The sequence below is a fragment of the Microtus ochrogaster genome, chromosome 1, assembly GCF_000317375.1.
Source record: "Microtus ochrogaster isolate Prairie Vole_2 chromosome 1, MicOch1.0, whole genome shotgun sequence".
NCBI lineage: Eukaryota > Metazoa > Chordata > Mammalia > Rodentia > Cricetidae > Microtus > Microtus ochrogaster.
In genome coordinates this window covers 40,065,068-40,087,950 of record NC_022009.1, presented here as the reverse complement: position 1 = coordinate 40,087,950, position 22,883 = coordinate 40,065,068, and the positions used below count along the sequence as shown (strand labels likewise).

Below are 22,883 nucleotides of genomic sequence, written 5' to 3'. Positions count from 1 at the left end.
TTTGGAGCCTGTCCTGGAACTAGCTCTGTAGACCAGGCTGGTCTCGAACTCACAGAGATCCGCCTGCCTCTGCCTCCCGAGTGCTGGGATTAAATGCGTGCGCCACCACCGCCCGGCTAGAGCAACTGTTTTGTTAGGGGTGTTGGCCCAAGCAAGACAAGAGCAAGTACAAACTCTGGACTTGTATTCCTATTTCAAAGGAAACCTTAGACTAGATTTTATGGGTCTGGAGAGAAGGCTCAGTGATTGAGAGTACATACTACTTTTCCAGAGGACCAGTGTTTGGTTGCTGTATTGGGTGACTAACGACAGTCTGTAATTTAGTTCCAGGAATTCTGATGCCCTCTTCTGGCCTCTATTGGCACCGTACACATGTAGTACACAGAGAAGCAGGCATTGTGCATGGGCACACTAAAAGTAGAAAAATGAAAAATAAGAAAACTCAAAAGTTAAAATGTATTTTCCTTGGAAGTGTTTAACTCCATGTCTCTTACTTCCTTAGATTGATAAAGGAAGCTGGTAAACAAGATCCAGAACTGGCTTATATCAGTAGCAACTTTATAACTGGACATGGCATTGGGAAGAACCAGCCTCGCAGTAAACAGATGGAAGCAGAGTTCAGAAAGCAAGAGGAGGTGACAATGACAACAGTGGTTTTTAATAAGCTGAGAAACCTGGGACATGAAAACTCTTTCTTCTTAATTCCCCAGCGGTTACTTCATTTTCTCCTTTTCTTTCCCCCACCCCGCTTTCCTTTCTTTGTAATAATATATTACTTGTTTATAAAGGGATCTGCTGTTCTCATGAAGTGACTAAGGGTTGGTGACATACTCAAAATTAGAGTAGCTTCTGGTGAATTAATTTGTTTTAATTGTCAGTAAGTAGTACATTTTCTTTCATGGATTTACTATCAGATATCTACATCTCATAGGAGAATAAATAAGACCATGACTACTATAGCCTTCGCAGACCTGCAGAGCAACAACTATAGTCTTCTTGATGTGTTTTTTAATGCTTACCTTTAAAGGCATACCTTTTTTGATATATCTAAAAAATCACTGTAATTTGCAAATGTAGCTTAAAATTGTTCATACTTTTAAAAATCTTATACAGGAAACTGCATATAAAGATGCTAAAATCTAAGTGTTATGGCAGACAGGATTCATTTGTTTGTTTTCTATTTAACTTAAAATTAGCAGAATAATTTCTGTTACAGGCATGTGGTCTTAGCATTTTGAGCAGATTTTTGGTCTGGGAAGTCCAAGAGCCAGTCTGATACCTGTCTGAGGAGCAACGTGTGCTATATAACTTAGCCATGTTGAGAAATAGATTAGTTTCTTTTCTTATAACTGACAAAATCCCCCACAGAAGCAGCTTAAGTAAGGATTGGTTTATTTTACTTCATGATATGAGAGTCTACTGTGGCAGGAATGGGATCGTGACGGTAGTATGAGACAGCTGGTCATATTGCATCTTTAGTAAGAAAGCAAATAAATGAGTATCTGTGCTTAGCTTGCTATCCCCTTGTTGTTGAGACCTGGACCCCTAAGACATGGATTGATGCTGCCCTGCCTGCATTTAAGGTGGATCATCTCTAACTTTACTTAAACTTCTCTGGATACATTTTTACAAAGAGGTCCAGTGTTGACAGAAGTTTCTGTCCTGCCTGGTCCTGCAGCCGTTCAGTCCCAAAGAAACATACAGAGGTCTACATTAATTATAAACTGGTCTATTAGCTCAGGCTTTCTTATTAACTAATTCTTACATCTTAAATTAGCCCATAATTCTTGTCTGTTAGTCATGTGGCTTGGTACCTTTTATCAGTGAGGCATTTTCATTTTGCTTCCTCTTGGTCTGGATAATGACTGCAGACTGAGTCTTCCAGAATTCTCCTGATCTCTTTGTCCCACCTCTACTTCCTGCCTGGTTGCCCCGCCTATACTTCCTGCCTGGCTACTAGCCAATCAGAGTTTTATTTAAGTAATACAGTGACAAATCTTTACAGGGTAGAAGACCATTGTCCCACAGCAGTTCAGAGGTCTATCTTCTAAGTGTTCTAAGCTAAATCTCATCAAGTTCACTAATCAGGATTAGACATCACAGATGGAAATGGGATTTTAAATTTTGTGTGAAAATACCCTTTGTTTTAATTATTTTTTTAAAATAAGTTTCTCAGGTGCTAGCAAATAAGCAAAGCTGTGCTTGTGACTTAATTCCAAGTGCGCTTGGGGAGTTTAGTGATGGAGCTATGATGACATCTTTGCAGATCTTTGCACAACACAGTCTCACAGACAGTGGGTGCCACTGTGGCAGGACAAAACAGTAACAGGTCTCCAGGAGGGGCTCACTGCATTACTTGTATGGGTAATATGCTTGTGGTCAGTAAGGAGAAGCCTGAAGTCTGAAGGCATTCAGTGAAAAGTCCTTTAATTAAATCAAGGCTTATGGGCTTGTGACTGTGGCCTTGTTGGTTCTGTAGTAGATTTCTTTTCTAGATTGACATTAGAGATGGTGTGTGCCCAGGGAATATGTCAGAAATGGCCACTGCTAATGATTTTGTAATGTTTTCTATTGGGAAATTCCTTAGAATTGTTTTTCTTGGTGAATCTTTTTCAGGTACTTCGGAAATTTCGAGCTCACGAGACTAACCTGCTCATTGCAACAAGTGTCGTAGAAGAGGGTGTGGATATTCCCAAATGCAACTTGGTGGTTCGTTTTGATTTGCCCACGGAGTATCGATCATATGTTCAGTCTAAAGGACGAGCACGAGCCCCGATCTCTAACTATGTGATGTTAGCAGATACAGACAAGATAAAGAGCTTCGAAGAAGACCTTAAGACCTACAAAGCTATAGAAAAGGTGTAATCACAAAGTTAATCTCTCTTCCTTTTTATGTGTGTGCATGGGAAGAGTAAAAGGTTGTTCTACAGAGCCCTGTCTTGTCTCAGCAGTGTGTACATATAAGGAAGTTGAGATTATTACAGAAATCTAGAATGCCCCAGTAAAATATCCATGCCAAAGGACCTGAAGGTCATTTGAAAAGTGTGTCTGATGGGCACTGTAAATGTGAACAGCATAGTACCAGTGATTGAGTTGTGGCAGGAGAGTGATGAGACAGTAGTTTACCAGCAAGACACTGATGTGTCTTTTGTGTGTGCATGCACAGTGCCAGATAATCTGTGTACAGTGTATTTCCATATGGGCTGGAGCTGGGAGGATTCTGTGGAGAGCTTTGCTGCAACAAATGGCTTTTGGATTTTTGAAGTATATTAGGAGAGATGGTTGTGTCACACAGCATACATGAAAAGATTTTTTTTTTAGAACAGGGTTTTATTGTGTATCCCAGGCTGGTCTAGAACCCATGGTCATTGTGCTTCAGCCTCCTGAATGCTAGGGTTATAGACAAGTGCCACCAGCCTGGGTAGAGAGTTTTCTCTGTAGATACAAAGTCAGAAAGCTAACATGTTGCAAAGAAGATTCTTGTTCTCACCCTATATCTTGTTTATGAATGTTCAGATCTTAAGAAACAAGTGTTCAAAGTCAGTGGATGGTGCTGAGGCTGACGTTGATGCCGTTGTAGATGATGATGATGTGTTCCCACCATATGTATTGAGGCCTGATGACGGGGGTCCACGAGTCACGATTAACACTGCCATTGGACATGTCAACAGGTGAGGGATTAGATCATTTGTCAGTGTTTGAGGTCGAAGTCTAAACCTGCAGCATTGTGTGGTCTGTCTCTATGGGTGCATAAATGGCAGCTTTACAACAGGGCATTGGCAGACTGTACCCAGTGGCAAGTGCTACCACCAAGAAGAATAAAGGTACAGTGAGCACAGTGAGACAGTTTGAGCAGTCACATTCAGGACAGATTAGCCAAAAATGTATAAGCTGAGCTTAATCTTGAGAAAAATCTTATGGAAACTCCAAAAGATAGAGGTGCAAAACAAGGTCACTTAGATCAAGGAAAGATTAAAGATACGGAGATGTGACAGCCTGGTGCAACCTCATGCTTTGATTACAAAGAATGTTTTTGTGAAAAAACTTGAATGGTTTTTCTGGGTGAAGGGCAGGTGAGAATTTCCTAGCACTCCGACAGCATTTTAATGTTTAAAATAGTTTCCAAGGTAAAAATGTAAATTAACTCTTACATTTATTTGCACCTTTGTTTTGCCCTTAAATGAGATTTATCCTGGTATATAAACTAGGCCTGGTCAGGAGAAAATTAATTATACTGAAATCCAAATTAATTCTTGATAATGATAGTTGGTTGCTAATGGAAAATTCAGCACTACACAGTGCAAAAATTTAAAGTGGAATGAGTTCTTTGCTTATGTTTTAGTTGTGGTTGTTTTCTGTGGTCCTGTTTCTTATTAATGGCAGTGAATAATAATGGTGTTGGGAAATGGACTTGTGGGCATGAGCTGTACCCTTAGCAGGCATTGGGGTGTCCTACTGTCAGGCCTCTTTGTAAGAAAAGCCAGACATCTGCCTACTTAATGTATGCCATGTGCATACATTCATATCTACATTATGTCTCATCCTTTGCTTCTGCTGACCCCATTTTTACTGTGGCTCGAGGTTCATTCTAAATTTCTTTTTATCTCTGCAATTCCCTCTTCCTGTGGTGAGAAAGCTGATTCAGTGTGCTCAGGTGTCAAGTGTGTGTTCAGCCCACCCGTCCAGCAGCCTCTCCTATCTTCCTAGCACCCTAGCTGCACTGGTCTTCCCCTGTGAGTTTTCAGGCCTGCTTCCTGCTCTGCCGCCATTTTATGCTACCACTCATGGAGCTTTTGATTCTGGTGCCCTCTAGGTTCAACCTTACGCTTTCCTGCTGTCCTGATACCTTCTTTACCTATGCCATGACTGCTGGCAAGTGTGACATAAGAAACTGATGCTGCTAATGCAGTCTCGTTGCTACATCAGAGCACTTCTCTGTATTGTGCAGTATCAGAACACTAGGTGCAGGGCAACCTTTTAAATGCAAGCTTCAGTTTTAATTAAAATAAGATTAAATAATGTAGTTTCCTAGTTAACACACATCCATTTCCAGTGCCTAGTTCTGTCCTATTCAAGGTAAAGGAGCAACAAAGAACATTCCTTATGCAAATGGCAGCCTAACAGGCGATATTGTGAATGTTGAAACAGTTTTCTATCAGTTCCTCGTGTGTAGATTCAACTTCAGAATTCTTTTCTTCACAGATATTGTGCTCGATTACCAAGTGATCCGTTTACACATCTAGCTCCCAAATGTAGAACCCGAGAGTTACCTGATGGTACATTTTATTCAACTCTTTATCTTCCGATTAACTCACCTCTTCGAGCCTCCATTGTTGTAAGTTAAGAAAAAGACATGACTTGCATTGAAGTATGCCATTAGGGCTTGTCTAGCTCCTCTAAGACATCCAAGTTATAAATTTGGTTTTAAATCTATACTCTAAAAAATTATTTGTAAGTCACATAGTTCTATGTTCATATTTTTATAGAATACACTCTGCAAATTCTTTGAACTTGACCAGATGACCCCTGGAAGTTCTCTTTAGGCTCTTAATAATTTGAACCTTTTTAAGAAATCAGCTGTGGCTTTGCATGCAGTGATACAGAATTCATTAAATATAGTTCAGCTGCTGTGGCTGAAATTTGCCTTTTGTAAACTACTGCCCTTTCTTTGACCCAATACTAATTTGCAGATGTTCCAAAGTGAGTAATTTTAAGTCCACAGAAAAGCTTTTCCATATTAATATATATCATAGTTAGATTCTAATATGTCTTTACCTTTTTTGTTGTGTATTTGTTGACTAATGAAAATATACTTTAAACTATATTAAAATGCATATTTACTTGACATTGTAACGTCTTAGTTTTAAACTCCTTTTTTACTAGTTATGGTTTTAAAAGATGGGTATTTCAGAGTTTGGATGTTTCTTGGTGGTAGAGCCCTTGCCTCATTTGTGTGAAACTCTAGATTCCACTCCCAGTACCACCAGAATTTGGGAAAACAAACAAACAAACAAACAAAAACCAGCTAGAATTTTTGAAAACTTGTTGGTATTTTTAAACTTGTTTTGGCAAGTTGGGCATCAGCAACAGTACCAGGGCAGAGGTTCCGAGGCTGTTCAGTGTGTTGGTAAACTGTGTTGTTGCTTTCAGGGTCCACCAATGGGCTGTGTACGGTTGGCTGAAAGAGTGGTAGCTCTCATTTGCTGTGAAAAACTGCACAAGATTGGTATGTAACATGTTTGAAAGCATATGTGAGTGAAAAAAATGACAGAATTATACAACAAAAGCATATGGAGGCCTCTGCAGGTTTCTGGAGCTTGTCAGGGTTTAGACTTGCTGCTTTTGCTATACTTTGGTGGGTTTAATATATATTTTCTGTAACTCAGAGACCCTACAGTGCTGGACAGGACTCTTGACTTTTTTACAGTTTCACTATAAACAGCTGCCACTTTTTACTTCTGTTATTGACCCTTTTTAAATACATAAAAATGCACTAACTATTGGATCCTGAACTGTCCACATAGTTTGTTAGACTATCAGGTTAGTCCATATTGGTGAAGAAAATAATCCTTTAAATAGGAAAAAGAAAAAAAAGCTTGTGTTTAAAAGGGATGTGTGGGACTAGCCCACTGATACTTTATTTTTGGATCTTAGATTTTGTAGGCTTGCCCATGCTGGACTTACAAGTGTCAGGATAGATCCTCTACATAGTTACCTGCTGTCACTTTTACATTGTTTTTAAGATTTATTTATTTTATGTGTATGCATGCTTTGCCTGCATTTGTGTATTTGTACCAGGTGTGTGCCTCGTATCTGTGGGGGACAGAAGAAGGCATGGGATCCTCTGGAATTATAATTACATATGGTTGTGAGCCACCATGTGGGTTCTGGGAACCAAACGCAGGTCTTCTGCTCTTAACTGCTGAGCCATCTCCTACATTTTTATTTATTTATTTATTTATTTATTTATTATGCATACAATGTTCTGTTAACATATACACACAGAAGAGGGTGCCAGGTCTTATTACAGATGGTTGTGAGCCACCATGTGGTTGCTGGGAATTGAACTCAGGACCTTTGGAAGAGCAGGCAATGCTTTTAACCACTGAGCCATCTCTCCAGCCCCCTCTCCTACATTTTTAAAGGCAAAGAACTTTCAATTACCATCATTTTTTCACTTGCTTCCTCAGTATTGTGTTGTCTTAGGTTATTTACTTATTAGGCAAAATTTATGTTGCTGACATAAGCTCTCTTAAATGTCTTAGGTGAACTGGATGAACATTTGATGCCTGTTGGGAAAGAGACTGTTAAATATGAAGAAGAGCTTGACTTACATGATGAAGAGGAGACCAGTGTTCCAGGAAGACCAGGATCCACAAAGCGAAGGCAGTGCTACCCTAAAGCAGTTAGTATTGGTTAGAACTGAATAAAAATCAGACTTTCTGACTCTATTTCCTGCTAGATCAAATCCTAAACTGCTCTGCTCAGATGTTTTCCCAGATGCTTGTAACTCGGACCAACTGTGGGTCTCAGTTCATTCTCCTGATTCCCAGCATCCCCAGAAGCTCCCTTTACTAGACGTTCACTGTTCTGGGCTTGTTTTCTGGTTTTGTCTTGTCTTTCAAAAGCTCAGAAGGAGCTTACTTCATATAAGAAGACATTCTTTAGTGGGACAATTCTAGTCTTTTCGCCCTTGCTGCTTAGATCATCACTCACATGGTGAAGTAGGCAGATGAAAAGACTGCTCTGCAGCTGATGGGAAGGGCATCAAAAGATGGAGGAGATTGTGCTGTGAATCTGCCTGACCTGTGATATCCTAGCAGAGATCAAATATCAGCATCTCATGCTTGACAGAAGTGTTGATCTTTAAAATACTAACAGTTTTAGTGAATAAGGTTCCCAAATGAAAGCAAATTTCATTGTTTTATCTCACATAAATATGTGTTTCTTATTTTGTTTTTGCAGTTTTTACTTAAATATCTGTACCCTAACTAAGCATTTTTAATATTTAAAAGTCACACTTCTTTTCAAATCCTGTTATCTATTTTTGTGTAGTTTTTTTTGCCCTTTGTATTCACTTTTCCTGTTGAACAATTTTTTTTGTAATAAATACTACTGGTGCTGTCTCTTGAGACACATGGTGTCTATCTTGCCTCCTTGACCAACCCATTTTGTCTTCTTAGATAATCAGAACTGTCTCTTAGCCAGTGCATAACAGGTGTAACTGTGAACCACCAGTGCAGTGTGCCAGTGAACCTCAGAGCTGTAGACACTAATCTATGAGTCTTGTTAATGTTGAAAGCTTAGAAAATCTGATGTAATTTTACCTGATTCATTCTCATAATGAGAGCTGTTAAAATTATGATAAAGTAGTAGAGCTGGCTTAGCAGGCCTGATCCTACACAGTAGAAGAGAACAGGCTCTGACAGGCTGTTCTCTGATCATCACAAGCATGCATGGCATGAGCAGTTATAACATAGGTAAACTTAGGCCAATGTGAAGCTCAGACCTGAGAAATATTGACCTACCAGAAATCTTTTTTTTTATATATAAAGATTTATTTATTTATTATGTATACAGTCTTCTGTCTGCATGTATACTTGCAGGCCAGAAGAGGGTGCCAGGTCTCATTACAGATGGTTGTGAGACGCCATGTAGGTGCTTGGAATTGAACTCAGGTCCTCTGGAAGAGCAGCCAATGTTCTTAACCATTGAGCCATTTCTTCAACCCCCTCCCAGAAATCTTAACATTAGTACCATAGCTACAAATATTCTCTGGCCTACTGGTCACCCTTGACCAGGTTTTCTCTGTCCACCTGTTCCTGAAGCCACTTAGGAAATAACCATCCTGAGGCTTAATATTAATAACATATTCTTTGGCCTATTAGCTCAGGCTTCTTATTAACTAACTCTTATATCTTAAATTAACCCGTTTTTATTAATCTGTCTATTGCCACAAGGCTATGACTTTCCTGTAAGGTTCTGGCATCTTCCTCCTTTGGCAGCTACATGGTGTCTGCCTAACTTAGCCTTCTGAAAGATTCTCCCTCTCTCTGTTTGGATATCCCTCCTAATTATATTCTGCCCTGCCATAATAGACCAAAGCAGCTTCTTTATTAACCAGTGGTAATAAGACATATTCATAGCATACAGAGGGGAATCTCACATCAGAGTACCTTCTGAGCTTTTTTAAAATCCTAAGCCAGAAATAAATTTCTTGCCAACATGTAGAACAATGGATATTTGTACTTGAACTTGATGCTTAATTCTTTCCAATTTTAGATTCCAGAGTGTTTGAGGGAGAGTTACCCCAAACCTGATCAGCCTTGTTACCTGTATGTGATAGGGATGGTCTTAACTACTCCCCTCCCTGATGAACTCAACTTCAGGCGACGGAAGCTCTACCCCCCAGAGGACACCACAAGATGCTTTGGAATCCTGACCGCCAAACCCATACCTCAGGTAGACCCTTCACCATGTTGTTGAAAGTGCCACTTAGAACTCAGAGATTGGGTAAACTGACGCAGTAAACCTCTTGACTAAAGGATGCTTTGCTTTTCTTTTTGCTAAGATTCCTCACTTTCCTGTGTATACACGCTCTGGAGAGGTCACCATATCCATTGAGCTGAAGAAGTCTGGTTTCACATTGTCTCAACAAATGCTTGAGCTGATTACAAGACTCCACCAGTATATATTCTCACATATTCTTCGCCTGGAAAAACCCGCCCTAGAGTTTAAACCTATAGGCGCTGAGTCAGCATACTGTGTTCTACCTCTTAATGTTGGTAAGAAGGAACCCACTTTTCTGTGTTGGTTCATTGTAGCTGGATGGTGAGAGTTTTGCTGGTAACTGACTTATTGTGTATCCTGCGGATATTATTTACATGGACAGCTTGAGACTCATTATACTTTACCTTACATAGGACTCTCATCTGTGTTATATTTACCACACTAAAGAGTCTTTTTCTTCTTTTAAGTTAATGGCTCTAGCACTCTGGACATTGACTTTACATTCATGGAGGATATTGAGAAGTCTGAAGCTCGTATAGGCATTCCCAGCACCAAGTACTCAAAAGAAACACCGTTTGTTTTTAAGTTAGAAGATTATCAAGATGCAGTTATCATTCCAAGGTAGGTGTTTCAGAAGGAAAATAGTACTTGCTGCAAAAGGGTATGCTTGTTCACGTGCTGTGGGTGTGAGCAGTGACATCTCTCTTGTTCACTTCGTTCAAGCAAAAGCTCAAACTTCGCATGTGAAAGGATTTACTTTGTGAAAAGTATTATTTCTTATGTAAATAATATTGATAGCCTTTTAAAGATAATCTTTATCCCTTTAATTCCAAAATCTTATGAGAGAAAGAAGTTCATTGGGAACAGTGCTTGCTCCTCAGGTGTTCCAAGAGGATTATTGTTAGTAAGCCTCTGGAGGGTGGGAAGAGCACTCATTCTTACTTTGCAAAATTATAGGGAATGGAAGTCTTGAGGCAATAAATTAAATCCAGATACTTTACAAAGAATTGGAGTTCTGGTTGATTGACTCTGACTTACATTCATAAATATTCATGACCTCTGCCTTTACTTTATTCCCCCCCCCCCAATCTGAAAGTCACATTTTAAAGATTTCACTGGACTATCACTATCATAGGTAATGTAATACATCTTGTGTATTGGATGCCTTGTGTTTACAAAGGATTTACTCTGTAGGGTGTTGCTAAGTTTTCTTGATTGTTGAAACATACTTGAAGGAGGCATTAGCTTTTCATATTATCAAAGGAAAGAAATTTAGAAGAACAAATGGGGAAAGTGAAGAACATGTTTTATTTACTTAACAGAAATAAAATTTTTTATTCTCAACCTCTTGAAATATATTTTTGGTATTTTAATTTTCACTAATGTTATTTATATTTAGTTATTTGAATTTTTTTTTTTGTTTTGGTATTTCGAGACAGGGTTTCTCTGTGGCTTTGGAACCTGTCCTGGAACTAGCTCTTTTAGTCCAGGCTGGTCTCGAACTCACAGAGATCCACCTGCCTCTGCCTCCCAAGTGCTGGGATTAAAGGCGTGCGCCACCACCGCCCAGCGCCATTTGAATTCTTAATGGTGATATATGTTTCCACATTAATCCATTTGTGCTTTGAGGATAGTTGATGTACACAAAAAGACAACTTGATTTTCTTTATTTTTAGATACCGCAATTTTGATCAGCCTCATCGATTTTACGTAGCTGATGTGTACACTGATCTTACCCCACTCAGTAAATTTCCTTCCCCTGAATATGAAACTTTTGCAGAATATTATAAAACAAAGTACAACCTTGACCTGACCAATCTCAACCAGCCACTGCTGGATGTCGACCACACATCTTCCAGGTAAGAGCTGCAAAAATGACATTAGGTTGTGTATGGGGTTGCTTTCTAGGGGTCAGAGTGCCTCTGCCTACTCATGGACTTTGAAATCAAGAAATCCTTTGCACAAAAACTTGACCGGGTAATAGAGGACTGTGCTGACTGAACTCCTTCGAAAGCTTGTAGGCATACCAAAGCTGGAGTCCAGCCACTGTGAGGATGTATTGTTGTTTGCTTGTTTGATAAAATTGCTCTGAAATTTTTATAGACTTAACCTTTTGACACCTCGGCATTTGAATCAGAAGGGGAAAGCACTTCCTCTAAGCAGTGCTGAAAAAAGGAAAGCCAAATGGGAAAGTCTGCAGAACAAACAGGTAAATGAGTTGCTACTAGCACAACCAAATGTTCTCTAAAATGGTTCTTTTATTTTTTGTAATTATAATTGCATCATTTACCACTTCTTTTCTCCTTTTAAACATTCCCATATGCCCCTCCTTACTCTTTCAAATTCATGTCCTCTTTTTTCATTTGTTATTGTTGCAAACATATATATGTACATATATATATGTACACACACATAAATACAATGTGCTCAAACATGACATATTTTAACATCTCAATAATATATTACCAAGATGACAATGACTTGTGAATTTCTGGGAGGTCACCATGGGTACTGAATTTATTTTGAATGTCTTTGTTGGTAAGGATTGAGTTTTGCTGTTAACCACGGTCCATTGATGCATCATGGAGCCATCCTCATAAATCCAATTTAGGATTAAAGGATTATTTTTAAAAGTTTGATATTAATAACATTTATGATTCTCATCATTATCCCTTAGTGAAATTGATCTTTTATTATTTGTGTGTACTTTATATTTATCAGCCTGTGTTCTTCTTTACTCTTAAGATACTAGTTCCAGAACTCTGTGCTATACATCCAATTCCAGCATCACTGTGGAGAAAAGCGGTTTGTCTCCCCAGCATTCTTTATCGCCTTCACTGCCTTTTGACTGCAGAGGAGCTAAGAGCTCAGACAGCCAGCGATGCTGGTGTGGGAGTAAGATCACTTCCTGCAGATTTTAGGTATGTCTGTATTACTGGCCAGAAATTTAATTTGCAACAAAATAGAGTTAAGTTAAAATTGTATTTTTCTTTTTCATCTTTTAGTAAAAGATGAAAAGTAAATGTGGACACTTAAAACATGAAAATTAACTATATTGTTTGTTCCCTGGGTCATTAAACCTTTTGTTCTTGTCAGGTTAGAGAGAGGCAAGCTCCAGAAACAGCAAACATTTCTTCTTTCGTAGTAATGTTGAAATGAGGGTGAAAGTAGTCTTCTCAAAAATGAGTTATATATAAGAAAGCAGCAGCTTTCATTTGTTCTTATCTTTATCATTTCTTCCCTACTAGTAAAGTTCTGTATACCAAAGAAATTTTTGACTTAATCACTCAAATTAATTTTGGGATTGAAAGAACTTAAACATAATAGTCACATTATAATAGTTGAGTAGTTGGTTCAGTATGAGACACTAGTTTAAACAGCATGACCAACTCATTGTATTCTGTGGCCTGTCCTGAGTAGGATGTATTGGCCACATTTCCAAGTGCAGAAGTTGAGACCCAGACAGAATTTGTAAGTTGCTTGAAGCTGCTCACTTGGTTAAGCAGAAAGCTTGAGGTTCTACTCACAAAGTCTGTGGTTCCAGGTTCTGCAGGAACCTCCATCTTGGATTCTCTCAGTACCCCCTACTGTGGGTGCATAAGCAGAGGTTAAAGAGCAAACTGTTCTGCATTATAGTTGAATGTGTGTATAATCCATAGTTGTGTTCATTTAAGCTTGAAAATGTGTTATTCTTCTTAAGTAGTAGGACTTTAAGAGTTGCTTTGTTTTTAACCCAAAATGCTGTTCTTCTGAGCTTACCCTTCTGAAGAATCAATAGAAAGTTATAAAAATGTCTTTACAGATACCCTAACTTAGACTTCGGGTGGAAAAAATCTATTGATAGCAAGTCTTTCATCTCAACCTGTAACTCCTCGTTGGCTGAAAATGATAATTACTGTAAGCACAGCACAATTATAGTCCCTGAAAATGCTGCACATCAAGGTGCTACTAGAACCTCCTTAGAAAACCATGACCAAATGTCTGTGAACTGCAGAAGGCTACCTGCTGAGTCACCTGGGAAGCTCCAGATTGAAGTTTCAACGGATCTTACAGCAATTAATGGTCTTACTTACAACAAAAATCTTGCCAATGGCAGTTATGATTTAGTTAACAGAGACTTTTGCCAAGGAAATCAGCTGAATTACTTCAAGCAGGAAATACCTGTACAACCAACTACCTCATATTCCATTCAGAATTTATACAATTATGAGAACCAGCCCAAGCCCAGCAATGAATGTACTCTACTGAGTAATAAATACCTTGATGGAAACGCTAACACATCTACCTCAGATGGAAGCCCCGCGGTGTCCACGATGCCTGCCATGATGAATGCGGTTAATGCATTCAAGGACAGGATGGACTCTGAGCAGAGCCCTTCTGTTGGGTACTCCTCAAGGACTCTTGGTCCCAATCCTGGACTGATTCTTCAGGCTTTGACACTGTCAAATGCTAGCGATGGGTTTAACCTGGAGCGGCTTGAGATGCTTGGTGACTCCTTTTTAAAGCATGCTATCACCACATATCTCTTTTGCACTTACCCTGATGCTCATGAGGGCCGCCTTTCATATATGAGAAGCAAAAAGGTAAGGGACGGTTCTTACTCTGAGCTGTTGCTTCTTCAGTGTGCCTGAAAATGGGGCAAGTTACCCGTGGAGATTTCTCCATAAGTCAGTGCAGCTGCTGCTTGCTCTAGTATATTAGGGCCAATGCCCATGGGGCATTGCCCAGTAAGTGGCATGATGGCTGTATATACCCAGGCTGTGGGGCTGGCTGATAACCTTCTCATTTGATAGAAGTTCAGGTTAAATAAACCTCTGTGTAAATGGGTAGAACTCTCAGATCCTTGTCGGGGTAGGGGGGAGGTAGAAATAGGCAGAGTTACTGTTCAGGGGCTTGTGCTTCATCTTCAACTGAAGCCTTTTGTTATGAGAGTGCTTTGGTAAACAGGTGTGTGCATGTGAGTAATGTAAAGTCATTCCAGGAGTTGCATTTCTTCCAAGTTTCAGGTAGCCAGGCAAGGGAAGAACATTAGGCTTTAGCCAGTGTAGATAGGGGGAGCCCCTAGTCTTGAGCAGTTTTTCCACAATCCTGAGAAAGAGTAAGTTCTTTTTATTTCCCTGTGTGTACATGTGTGCATAAGCATACACGTATGCTCACCTATGTATCTGTTCAGGCTGCAGGTCTATCTCGGGTGTCAATAAGTGAGCACCTTATTTTTTGAGGCAGGGTCTCTCACAGAACTTGGAGCTCACTGATTCAGCTAAATTAGCCAACAAGCCCTTGGGTTCTGCCCACCTTGTGTGGTTGCCCCTACCCGCACCCGCACCGGGCTAAGATAGCACCACTGTGCTTGACTTGTATGTTGGTGCCAGGGATTTAACTCAGGTGTTCATGCTTGCACTTTACCCATTGAGATAGATTTTCAGCCTTAGTTCATAAACTTAGTGTAAAAAATGGTAATTAAGCTAAAATCTTTCAACGGTCATATAATATAAAGCAAAACTCTGACAATTTACAAAGCTGTTAATGAGCTAACATTAAGTAGGATGGAATGTCACTTGTGAGTCAGAGAAGGTGCTGTCAGAGAAGGAAACCTTATAGTATAAAGCAAAGCTGCATCTGTAGAGTGTGGTAGCACTCAGTAAAGAAAGGCAGTAACAGTGGGGACTGGGAAAGTAGCTGAGGGCGGATGTGAGAAAAGGCCCAACTTTATGTCAGGAGCTTGTGCATGGTGTGCTTACTTGAGGAAGTTTGAGCAAGGAGACAATACTATTAGCACAGGGATCATGAAAGAGATTAATGTGGTACAGGCTGTAGTGTGGGCTGAAGCACACAGCCAAGCCAAAAGCAGAACAGAACAGAAATGGCTGAAAGAACAGGATTGCCGTGAGTAGTAATTTCAGAGATAATTATTTGAGTCCAAAAACCTGCTTATGCTACCAGACTATTCTAGCTCCTAAGAGAAAACGTAAGGGTAGAGAGAGAAATGCTAATTTCTCTAATTAGTTTAAGTTTTTCTTATAGCCTAGAGAAGTGCATGATTTTGTTTGCTTTTGTTTTGCTTTGTTTTGTTTTTTGAGACAGGGTTTCTCTGTAGCTTTGCACTCTGTCCTGGAACTTGCTCTGAAGACCAGGCTAGCCTTGAACTCACAGAGATCTGCCTGCCTCTGCCTCCCAAGTGCTGGAATTAAAAGTGTGTACCACCCGGGAGGGAAATGGGAGGCGGTGGCGGGGAGGAGGCAGAAATCCTTAATAAATAAATAAATTAAAAAAAAAAGTGTGTACCACCACTGCTTGGTTGAGAACTGCATATTTTTATCCCCTTTTGATAGGCAAGAAGGACAGTGAGGCTGGAGAGGCTAACTTATCCAAGAGCATGTTGCAGTAGGGAGCAGACCTGGGATTGAACTAACAATATAACAGTGGACCTTCTTGCCTGTCACAGTAATGGCAGCTTGCTCTGAGCACCAGACATTTGGATATCTTACAAGCAACACTTAATCTCTGCAGTTCTCTTACAGTTAGATGTGCCACCATTTTGCAGATGAAGAAACTGATGTCCAGATTGTGGCATTAGCTTGTGTGAGGTTATTCATTAGTCCCGGATATTTAGGAGTATTTCTGAGACTAGGGGCACATACTAGGGGCCTTCCTAGTGAGCTTAAGACAGACCATGAATGCAATGCTCTGGCAACTGTGACAGCTTGCAGATAGTAGATAGTGGCATTGTCAGGTGTTGTGAGAAAGACAGAGTGAGGCATCAGGCAGACTTAGGCATTAGACTTTATGGTACAGGGACTGGAAGAATGCTTAGAAACTAGAATTGAGTCCTGTAGCTCTCGGCTGCTTACAAGAAGATCACAGTTATGAAGGCATTTGAAGTAAGAATACTAGACTCTATTAAGCAAGAAAGAAACTACTTTAACCTTTCAAAACTTTATCCATTCATCTGTTCAGAGCCCTTTGACCTAATTTCTTGCAGAAGTAATTATTGTTTCCTCTGCGTGGTGTTAAGGTGTTCAGGATGCTCTTGCAGACAGAACCTGACCAGGCTCTTGCTCACCATTCTTAAGACAAGCCTCATGTTCACTGCACAGCCTGTGGTGTCCTTGCTCAAGCTTCCTGTGATCTTCCTCATTGCCACTTGCTGCTTCTGTCTTGAATTTTTCCTCACATCAGCTCCTTAGTTATATCTTTTCCATCCACTGAGCATTTCTTCTGACTTGGAATGTTTTCCCTCTCTGGGCCCTTATTGCCCTCCTCCTTTTGGGGTGCTCTTGTATAGCATGGAAAAGAAAACCAGCATTTATGTCTGTTGGCTCCTTTATAGACAGCTGGTAAGTGCTTTGGCAGTGATGTTCCCTGGTAGAGCTGTGTGCCAGTCTGTATGCATGTCAAGGACTGCTTCTCTGTTGCTTTGCCTGCTTTCTACAAGACTGTCTAGCCAGTGCTAATTGTGGGTACATGCTGGCTAAGTAGTACTTGAGTTATATGGATAGGGCTCTTAGAGTGTTCCAATATGTTTTTAGAGACTGGAAATGAGATTGAATGACCCTAGTCTCCAAGTGAAAACTAGACAAAAATGTCATGTTTTAAGTAAATTAGGGATGTGGTAGAGCCATTAGAAAAAGCAGGTGGACTCGAGGAAGGATAATAAAGCTGCCTCAATGATGTACTTTACAACAAATGTTCTTTAGTGTCTTTTACTCTAGTGTCTTGAAATGCTACCCATAACAAAAGAACAGTATTTGAGAATGTTTGGTTTAGAGTTGTATTGGTGCTTAGATTCCAGAGATATAAAGTTGCTTTGTGCAGTGACAGTTCTCATGTTATAACATGATATCCTTCCCTTTACTCATTAAGAATAGCATGACATCTTGAGTTATAATGTGTTGACATCTTCTGCTCTCGATTCCACTTACCATCTTGCATTTCATATTATCAATCTGGGCTTTAAAACTTTGAGATTGAACTTTTTTTGACTTGTTTATAAGGAAGGGAATTTGTATACATTAGATTTTTGTGACTCTATTTTGTATTGAATATTTATTTGATGACACCAAAGGATATCCAATTCTTGAAAATTTCAAGTTGTTGTTATAAATAGGTAGTAACACTTTTATTTGGTGACCAGTTGTACATTACAAAGAACATAAGCATAAAATGTAATGGTATGCATGTTTTCCAGCCAAGGCCATTTATGGGTAAACATTTGTGACTCTTTTTTACCGAAGGTCAGCAACTGTAACCTGTATCGCCTTGGCAAGAAGAAGGGGCTGCCCAGCCGCATGGTAGTGTCGATATTTGATCCTCCTGTGAATTGGCTTCCTCCTGGTTATGTGGTAAATCAAGACAAAAGTAACGCAGACAAATGGGAAAAGGATGAAATGGTAAGCACTCAATAAGGAGCTTTTTTGTTTCTGTTGACTGAAGACGTTTTTGTTGTTTCCTTTCTACTGCTGCACTTTGCAATGTAGTAGGTATTTTATGTGTTGGTAGACTGACTGTGACTTTAGAAATAGTGTTGATTTTAGTGGAGTGTAATTTCTATTACCTTTTCCAAAGGGATAAAATTTTTTTATGTTTCCACTTAAAAATAAAATCAGAACCCTCTCAGGTTCCCTGTAATCTCATGTTACAGTGTCTCCGTATTTGTTGAAGTGACTTCACAATGACCTGTAACCTGCAGGCTGTGTCTGGAAGAATTCACTTCAGCGCAGAATAGCTTGTGCAGTGCGTGGCTAGCTTGGCACTGTTTCCTCTTGCAGACTGGACACCAGGTCACCATATGGGAAGGTTGAAGTACTGTGAATAATTTGTCTTGCCAGAGACTTAAGACTCATCTCTTTAGCAGCTGCAGCTTCCTTTGTCTTGTCCCAAAGGCCACCAGGGGGCAGCTGGGAGGACTCTGTGCCCTGGACTTGTGACTGGGAAAGAACTGTCTTATACTTCTTTGAAGTTACCATCTGTTCAGGCAACTCTGTTTGCCAGATTTATTTTGTATTGATGATAAATGTACTCCTGTTACTTCATTTTTACTTCAGGCTGATAATGATAACACCATTTCTTTTACAGGTTTCTAAATAGCAGCATCTCCATGTCTTGTTTGGTGCATTTTTATCCCAATAAGTCCTAAGCATCTGTAGTGGCATGTTCTGGGAGGCTGTTCTGATGTAGGCCTGTTTACTGAGTGTATTTGTAACTCAAGTAGGATTTGACTTATCACAGAAATGCAACTTAGTAAAAGCATTAAGAGAATATTTTAATTCAAGTTAGGTCAGAGGATGACATTTGTTACTAATTTAGAATAAATACACATATACTTACATACATATTTATGTATATACACATATACCTTAGTAGAAAAATGTATTGATTTTGAACCTTAGGAAAAAAAATGCCTCATTTCTGAAAGAAAAAACAAAACAGTCAACAGGCCTTTTCTGTCCATGTATTTGACTCTTCAGGTAACGGGGACGCATCAGGGCTTTCCTGAGTTACATGCTACAACATGGACTGCTGGTTCCTGGCCTTTTCTGCTGACTCAGCATGTTGGGTCTTAGTGCACACTAACAATATGGCTCAGGCTTTCATCTTAAGTATACCCCCTCTTTGTGAGGATGAAGAGTACATGGTGCCAGGGGTACAAAAGACAGTCCACCATGTTACAGAAACACAACAGTTTACAGAGAAACTTTGCAGTCGAAAATCTCAAACTGAATAATTTAAATTTGCCCATTTTGTCTTATGATACAAATAATAAAGCTTATGTAGTAGTATGTACTTTTTTTCCACTTGGGATGCAGAGGCAGGTGAATCTCTGAGTTTGAGCCCAGCCCAGTGTGAGTTCCAAACCACTTGAGGCTACATAGTGAAATCCTGTCACAAACAAAACAGAAGCAAAATACAGTCAAAGCCTCTCATTTTGTCTTGGAGAAGTAGAAAGGTTCTGACAGGTAGTTTGCTGAGGTTTGCCGCTGACTGAGTGTTTTGTCTACATGTATGTGTATGCATCTAGTAGATGCTGATACTGTGGAAGCCAGAAGAGGGTGTTGATCACCTGGAGCTGGAGTTACTAATAGTTATGAACTGCCGTGTTGGCACCGGGAACTGAACCCAGGTCCTCTGGAAGAGTAACCAGTGTTCTTAATCTCTGAGCCATCCCTTTAGTCCTGTTGATAGTTTGTTTGTTGTTCTTTATTTTTCAAAAAGATTTTTGGTGTATTTTTTAAAGCAGTGGACTCTATGTGATTACAGGGCTAGACTCACTGTCATTTTATTTTTTCAGGCAAATACAGAGTTTCTATATCTTGAGTCTGGTTTAAAATAAAATATATGTCTCTTTTAAAAACACTTGGAAAATAGTTTGAAAGTGTTTTGTCAGAATATTCTGGAAAATTGTCCCAATCAAAGTTGAAGCTTATTCCGTGTTTGCCCCCAAGTAAAGTGGTGGCTCTTCCTGCGAGAGTTGGTGTTTATCGTACAGCAGAAATTGGTTATCTTTTTAGTATTGCCAAAAGGTTACATCACTGCTGAATTGTAGCCCATTATTAAGGTTGTCATTCACAAATAAGCTTTTGCCAAAGAAATTGGAATCAGCAAAGATTTTTTTGACAGAAATGGGATTGTTATGTTTCATGTTAGCCTGAATTTTCTTCTATTTTGTCAGTCTGCTATGATCTGTTGGCCTTAGTACCACAGCTCAGAATAGAGGGTAAAAAATAATTTCACAAATTTATCCCCTCTTTGAGTGGTCCCATTCATTTTTTTTTAAGCAAAGCAGTTTAATTTTATATTGTAGCAAATGTTTCTTGATTTGAAGTGGAAGTAGAGGAAAAAAAAATATTACAAACCCTCCTATAGTTTTTAATGGTAAAGGTTTTAAAAAATAATTTTGTCTGTTTTTTTATTATGCTCATAGTTGAAAAGATAATACTCTTTCTACATCTGGAATTTAATTTTGTTGGTTTGAAAAGCTACCTACCATATTTTCAGACTCTGTCAGCTAAGTGGAAGGCCTCTGATTGGCACACAAGGGCTCTGTCCTTGCAGAGTTAGGCTACTCGGTTGACATTTTTGCATGGTGGACACAATTTTAACTTTATCCATGTTCAGAATTCTTCACTTACAGATTTATACTGGATAAAGGTCATTTTATAACTTAGAAAATGAACATCCAAAGAGCATGTTTGACTTTGTTTATATGATTAAATAACTTATTTTATGTTAATTGAAAACAAATGGCCATGATTTTTTAAAGTTGCCTTTTAGTATTTGTGGTTGTCATTTGAAATTATCCATAACCCTTGCTTTTATTGAGTTTCAAAACCTTTAAAAACAGCAGCTCTTTCTCTCCTCCTTTCCTGTTCCCCGTTTCAGACAAAAGACTGTTTGCTGGCTAATGGCAAACTAGGTGAGGACTGTGAGGAGGAGGACCTGACGTGGAGGGCTCCCAAGGAGGAGGCTGAATATGAAGACGACTTCCTGGAGTATGATCAGGAGCACATACAGTTTATAGACAGCATGTTAATGGGGTCAGGAGCCTTTGTGAAGAAAATTTCTCTTTCTCCTTTTACAACCTCTGATTCTACTTATGAATGGAAAATGCCCAAAAAGTCCTCCTTAGGCAGTATGCCGTTTTCCTCAGACCTTGAGGATTTTGACTACAGCTCTTGGGATGCAATGTGCTATCTGGATCCTAGCAAAGCCGTTGAAGAGGATGACTTTGTGGTAGGTTTCTGGAATCCATCAGAAGAAAACTGTGGCGTTGACACAGGGAAGCAGTCCATTTCTTACGACTTGCACACGGAGCAGTGCATTGCTGACAAAAGCATAGCAGATTGTGTGGAGGCCCTGCTGGGCTGTTATTTAACCAGCTGTGGCGAGAGGGCTGCTCAGCTTTTCCTCTGTTCGCTGGGACTGAAGGTACTCCCAGTCATCAAAAGGACCAGCCGGGAAAAGGCCCTGTACCCTGCTCAGGAGAACTTCAGCAGCCAACAAAAGAGCCTTTCAGGGAGCTGTGCTGCCGCTGCAGCCAGCCCACGTTCCTCTGCAGGGAAAGACTTGGAATACGGCTGCCTGAAGATCCCACCAAGGTGTATGTTTGACCATCCAGATGCAGAGAAAACCCTGAACCACCTGATTTCTGGGTTTGAAAATTTTGAGAAGAAAATCAACTACAGATTCAAGAATAAGGCTTACCTTCTGCAGGCTTTTACACATGCCTCCTACCACTACAACACTATCACTGGTAAGGAGACTTTGTGTGTGGTGCATTGTTCTGGCCGTGCACAAATAAGATATATGCATGCACAGTCTTAGCGCTCAGTATGCATGGCCGGGGGAGGAAGTCACATAAAGCAGAGCTCTTTATGTTTCCCGTCTCTGGGGAGTAGGAATGCTTGGTGACTGACAGTGGAGTGGGGCACTATACCCTCTCACACATGGGGTCTCACATGCTGCATGCTTAGAAATTGAAGCCCGGGATTTGCTGTTTCTCATCTTTTCCTACCTAAGTACCTTTCTTGGGCTTATTCATTGCTGCTTTAACTTCTTGATTTATTTATATAGTTAAGATCTATTTCCACATCTTTTTGTTGTTCCTAGACAAAAAGGCTCCACTTTTCTAGCCTTTTTAAATCTAAAGATGAGAAGATTAAATAGAACTATTCCATAGGAAGAACTCGTTATTTCCCATTGTGCTGTGGTTATCTCCTTTATTTGGTAGTTTGTTAATATCTAAGAGAGTAAGTCCCCAGAACCAGTTTGCTTCAGCTTGTGGACCCAGATAAAGTTTTTATTTTGCCTTTTGTGTAAGATTATCAAATATATTAAAGCAAAATAAAGAGCTTATAGTTTGGATAGTAAAAACTCTGTAGTTAAGACCATTTACAAAAAAAATAAATAAATAAACCCTGAAAGTGGAGTTCTAAAATAAAGCTACTTTTCTGTGTGGAGGGGAAAATACTTTGATGGAAATTGTGAGTCCTGAATTCCAACACGGCTTGGCTCTTCACCCAGTAGGTACTCTGGAACAGGTCACTCTGTCCCAGCCTCGTTTTCTCAGCTCGGTGGATTCTTTTAATGGCTCTGAGGAAATCGAGGCGCTGGTCAGCACTGGTAGCTTTTTCAGTTTGACAAGCAACCCTTTTTGTTTAGGGGTTTTGCTCTGGTACACAGTTCTTCTTTCTGAGTCCCTTGTGTCAGGTTTAGTATGTCTAGTTAGAGTTGAAGAGTCATGTTTCCCTGTTGTTCTTTCATGTGCCATATAACCCTGAAATGCCAAGAAATTAGACACTTAGCACACATTGCAGAGTGTGGATGACACACTGCCTCGATGGCAATGCCCAGAAGGTATTATGCTATGTGTGGCT

The 22,883-nt window shown here is 39.7% G+C and overlaps 1 protein-coding gene across 7 annotated transcripts in view; it reads left to right on the top strand.

Moving 5' to 3' along the window:
- Dicer1 (dicer 1, ribonuclease III) overlaps positions 1 to 22,883 on the top strand; it is a 68,760-nt gene that overhangs the window by 38,377 nt on the left and 7,500 nt on the right. For all 7 annotated transcript variants that reach the window (XR_003377169.1, XM_026780960.1, XM_005343513.3 and 4 more), the window contains 15 exons: positions 503 to 635; positions 2,617 to 2,859; positions 3,517 to 3,671; positions 5,203 to 5,335; positions 6,151 to 6,226; positions 7,266 to 7,405; positions 9,283 to 9,462; positions 9,572 to 9,785; positions 9,978 to 10,131; positions 11,187 to 11,369; positions 11,614 to 11,719; positions 12,256 to 12,431; positions 13,313 to 14,093; positions 17,745 to 17,900; positions 20,890 to 21,760. Coding sequence is in view for 6 of the 7 variants with exons in the window: in XM_026780960.1 (XP_026636761.1) it covers positions 503 to 635; positions 2,617 to 2,859; positions 3,517 to 3,671; positions 5,203 to 5,335; positions 6,151 to 6,226; positions 7,266 to 7,405; positions 9,283 to 9,462; positions 9,572 to 9,785; positions 9,978 to 10,131; positions 11,187 to 11,369; positions 11,614 to 11,719; positions 12,256 to 12,431; positions 13,313 to 14,093; positions 17,745 to 17,900; positions 20,890 to 21,760 (3,701 nt within the window). In the remaining variant the exon portion in view is untranslated. The remainder of the gene's footprint in view (positions 1 to 502; positions 636 to 2,616; positions 2,860 to 3,516; positions 3,672 to 5,202; positions 5,336 to 6,150; positions 6,227 to 7,265; positions 7,406 to 9,282; positions 9,463 to 9,571; positions 9,786 to 9,977; positions 10,132 to 11,186; positions 11,370 to 11,613; positions 11,720 to 12,255; positions 12,432 to 13,312; positions 14,094 to 17,744; positions 17,901 to 20,889; positions 21,761 to 22,883) is intronic.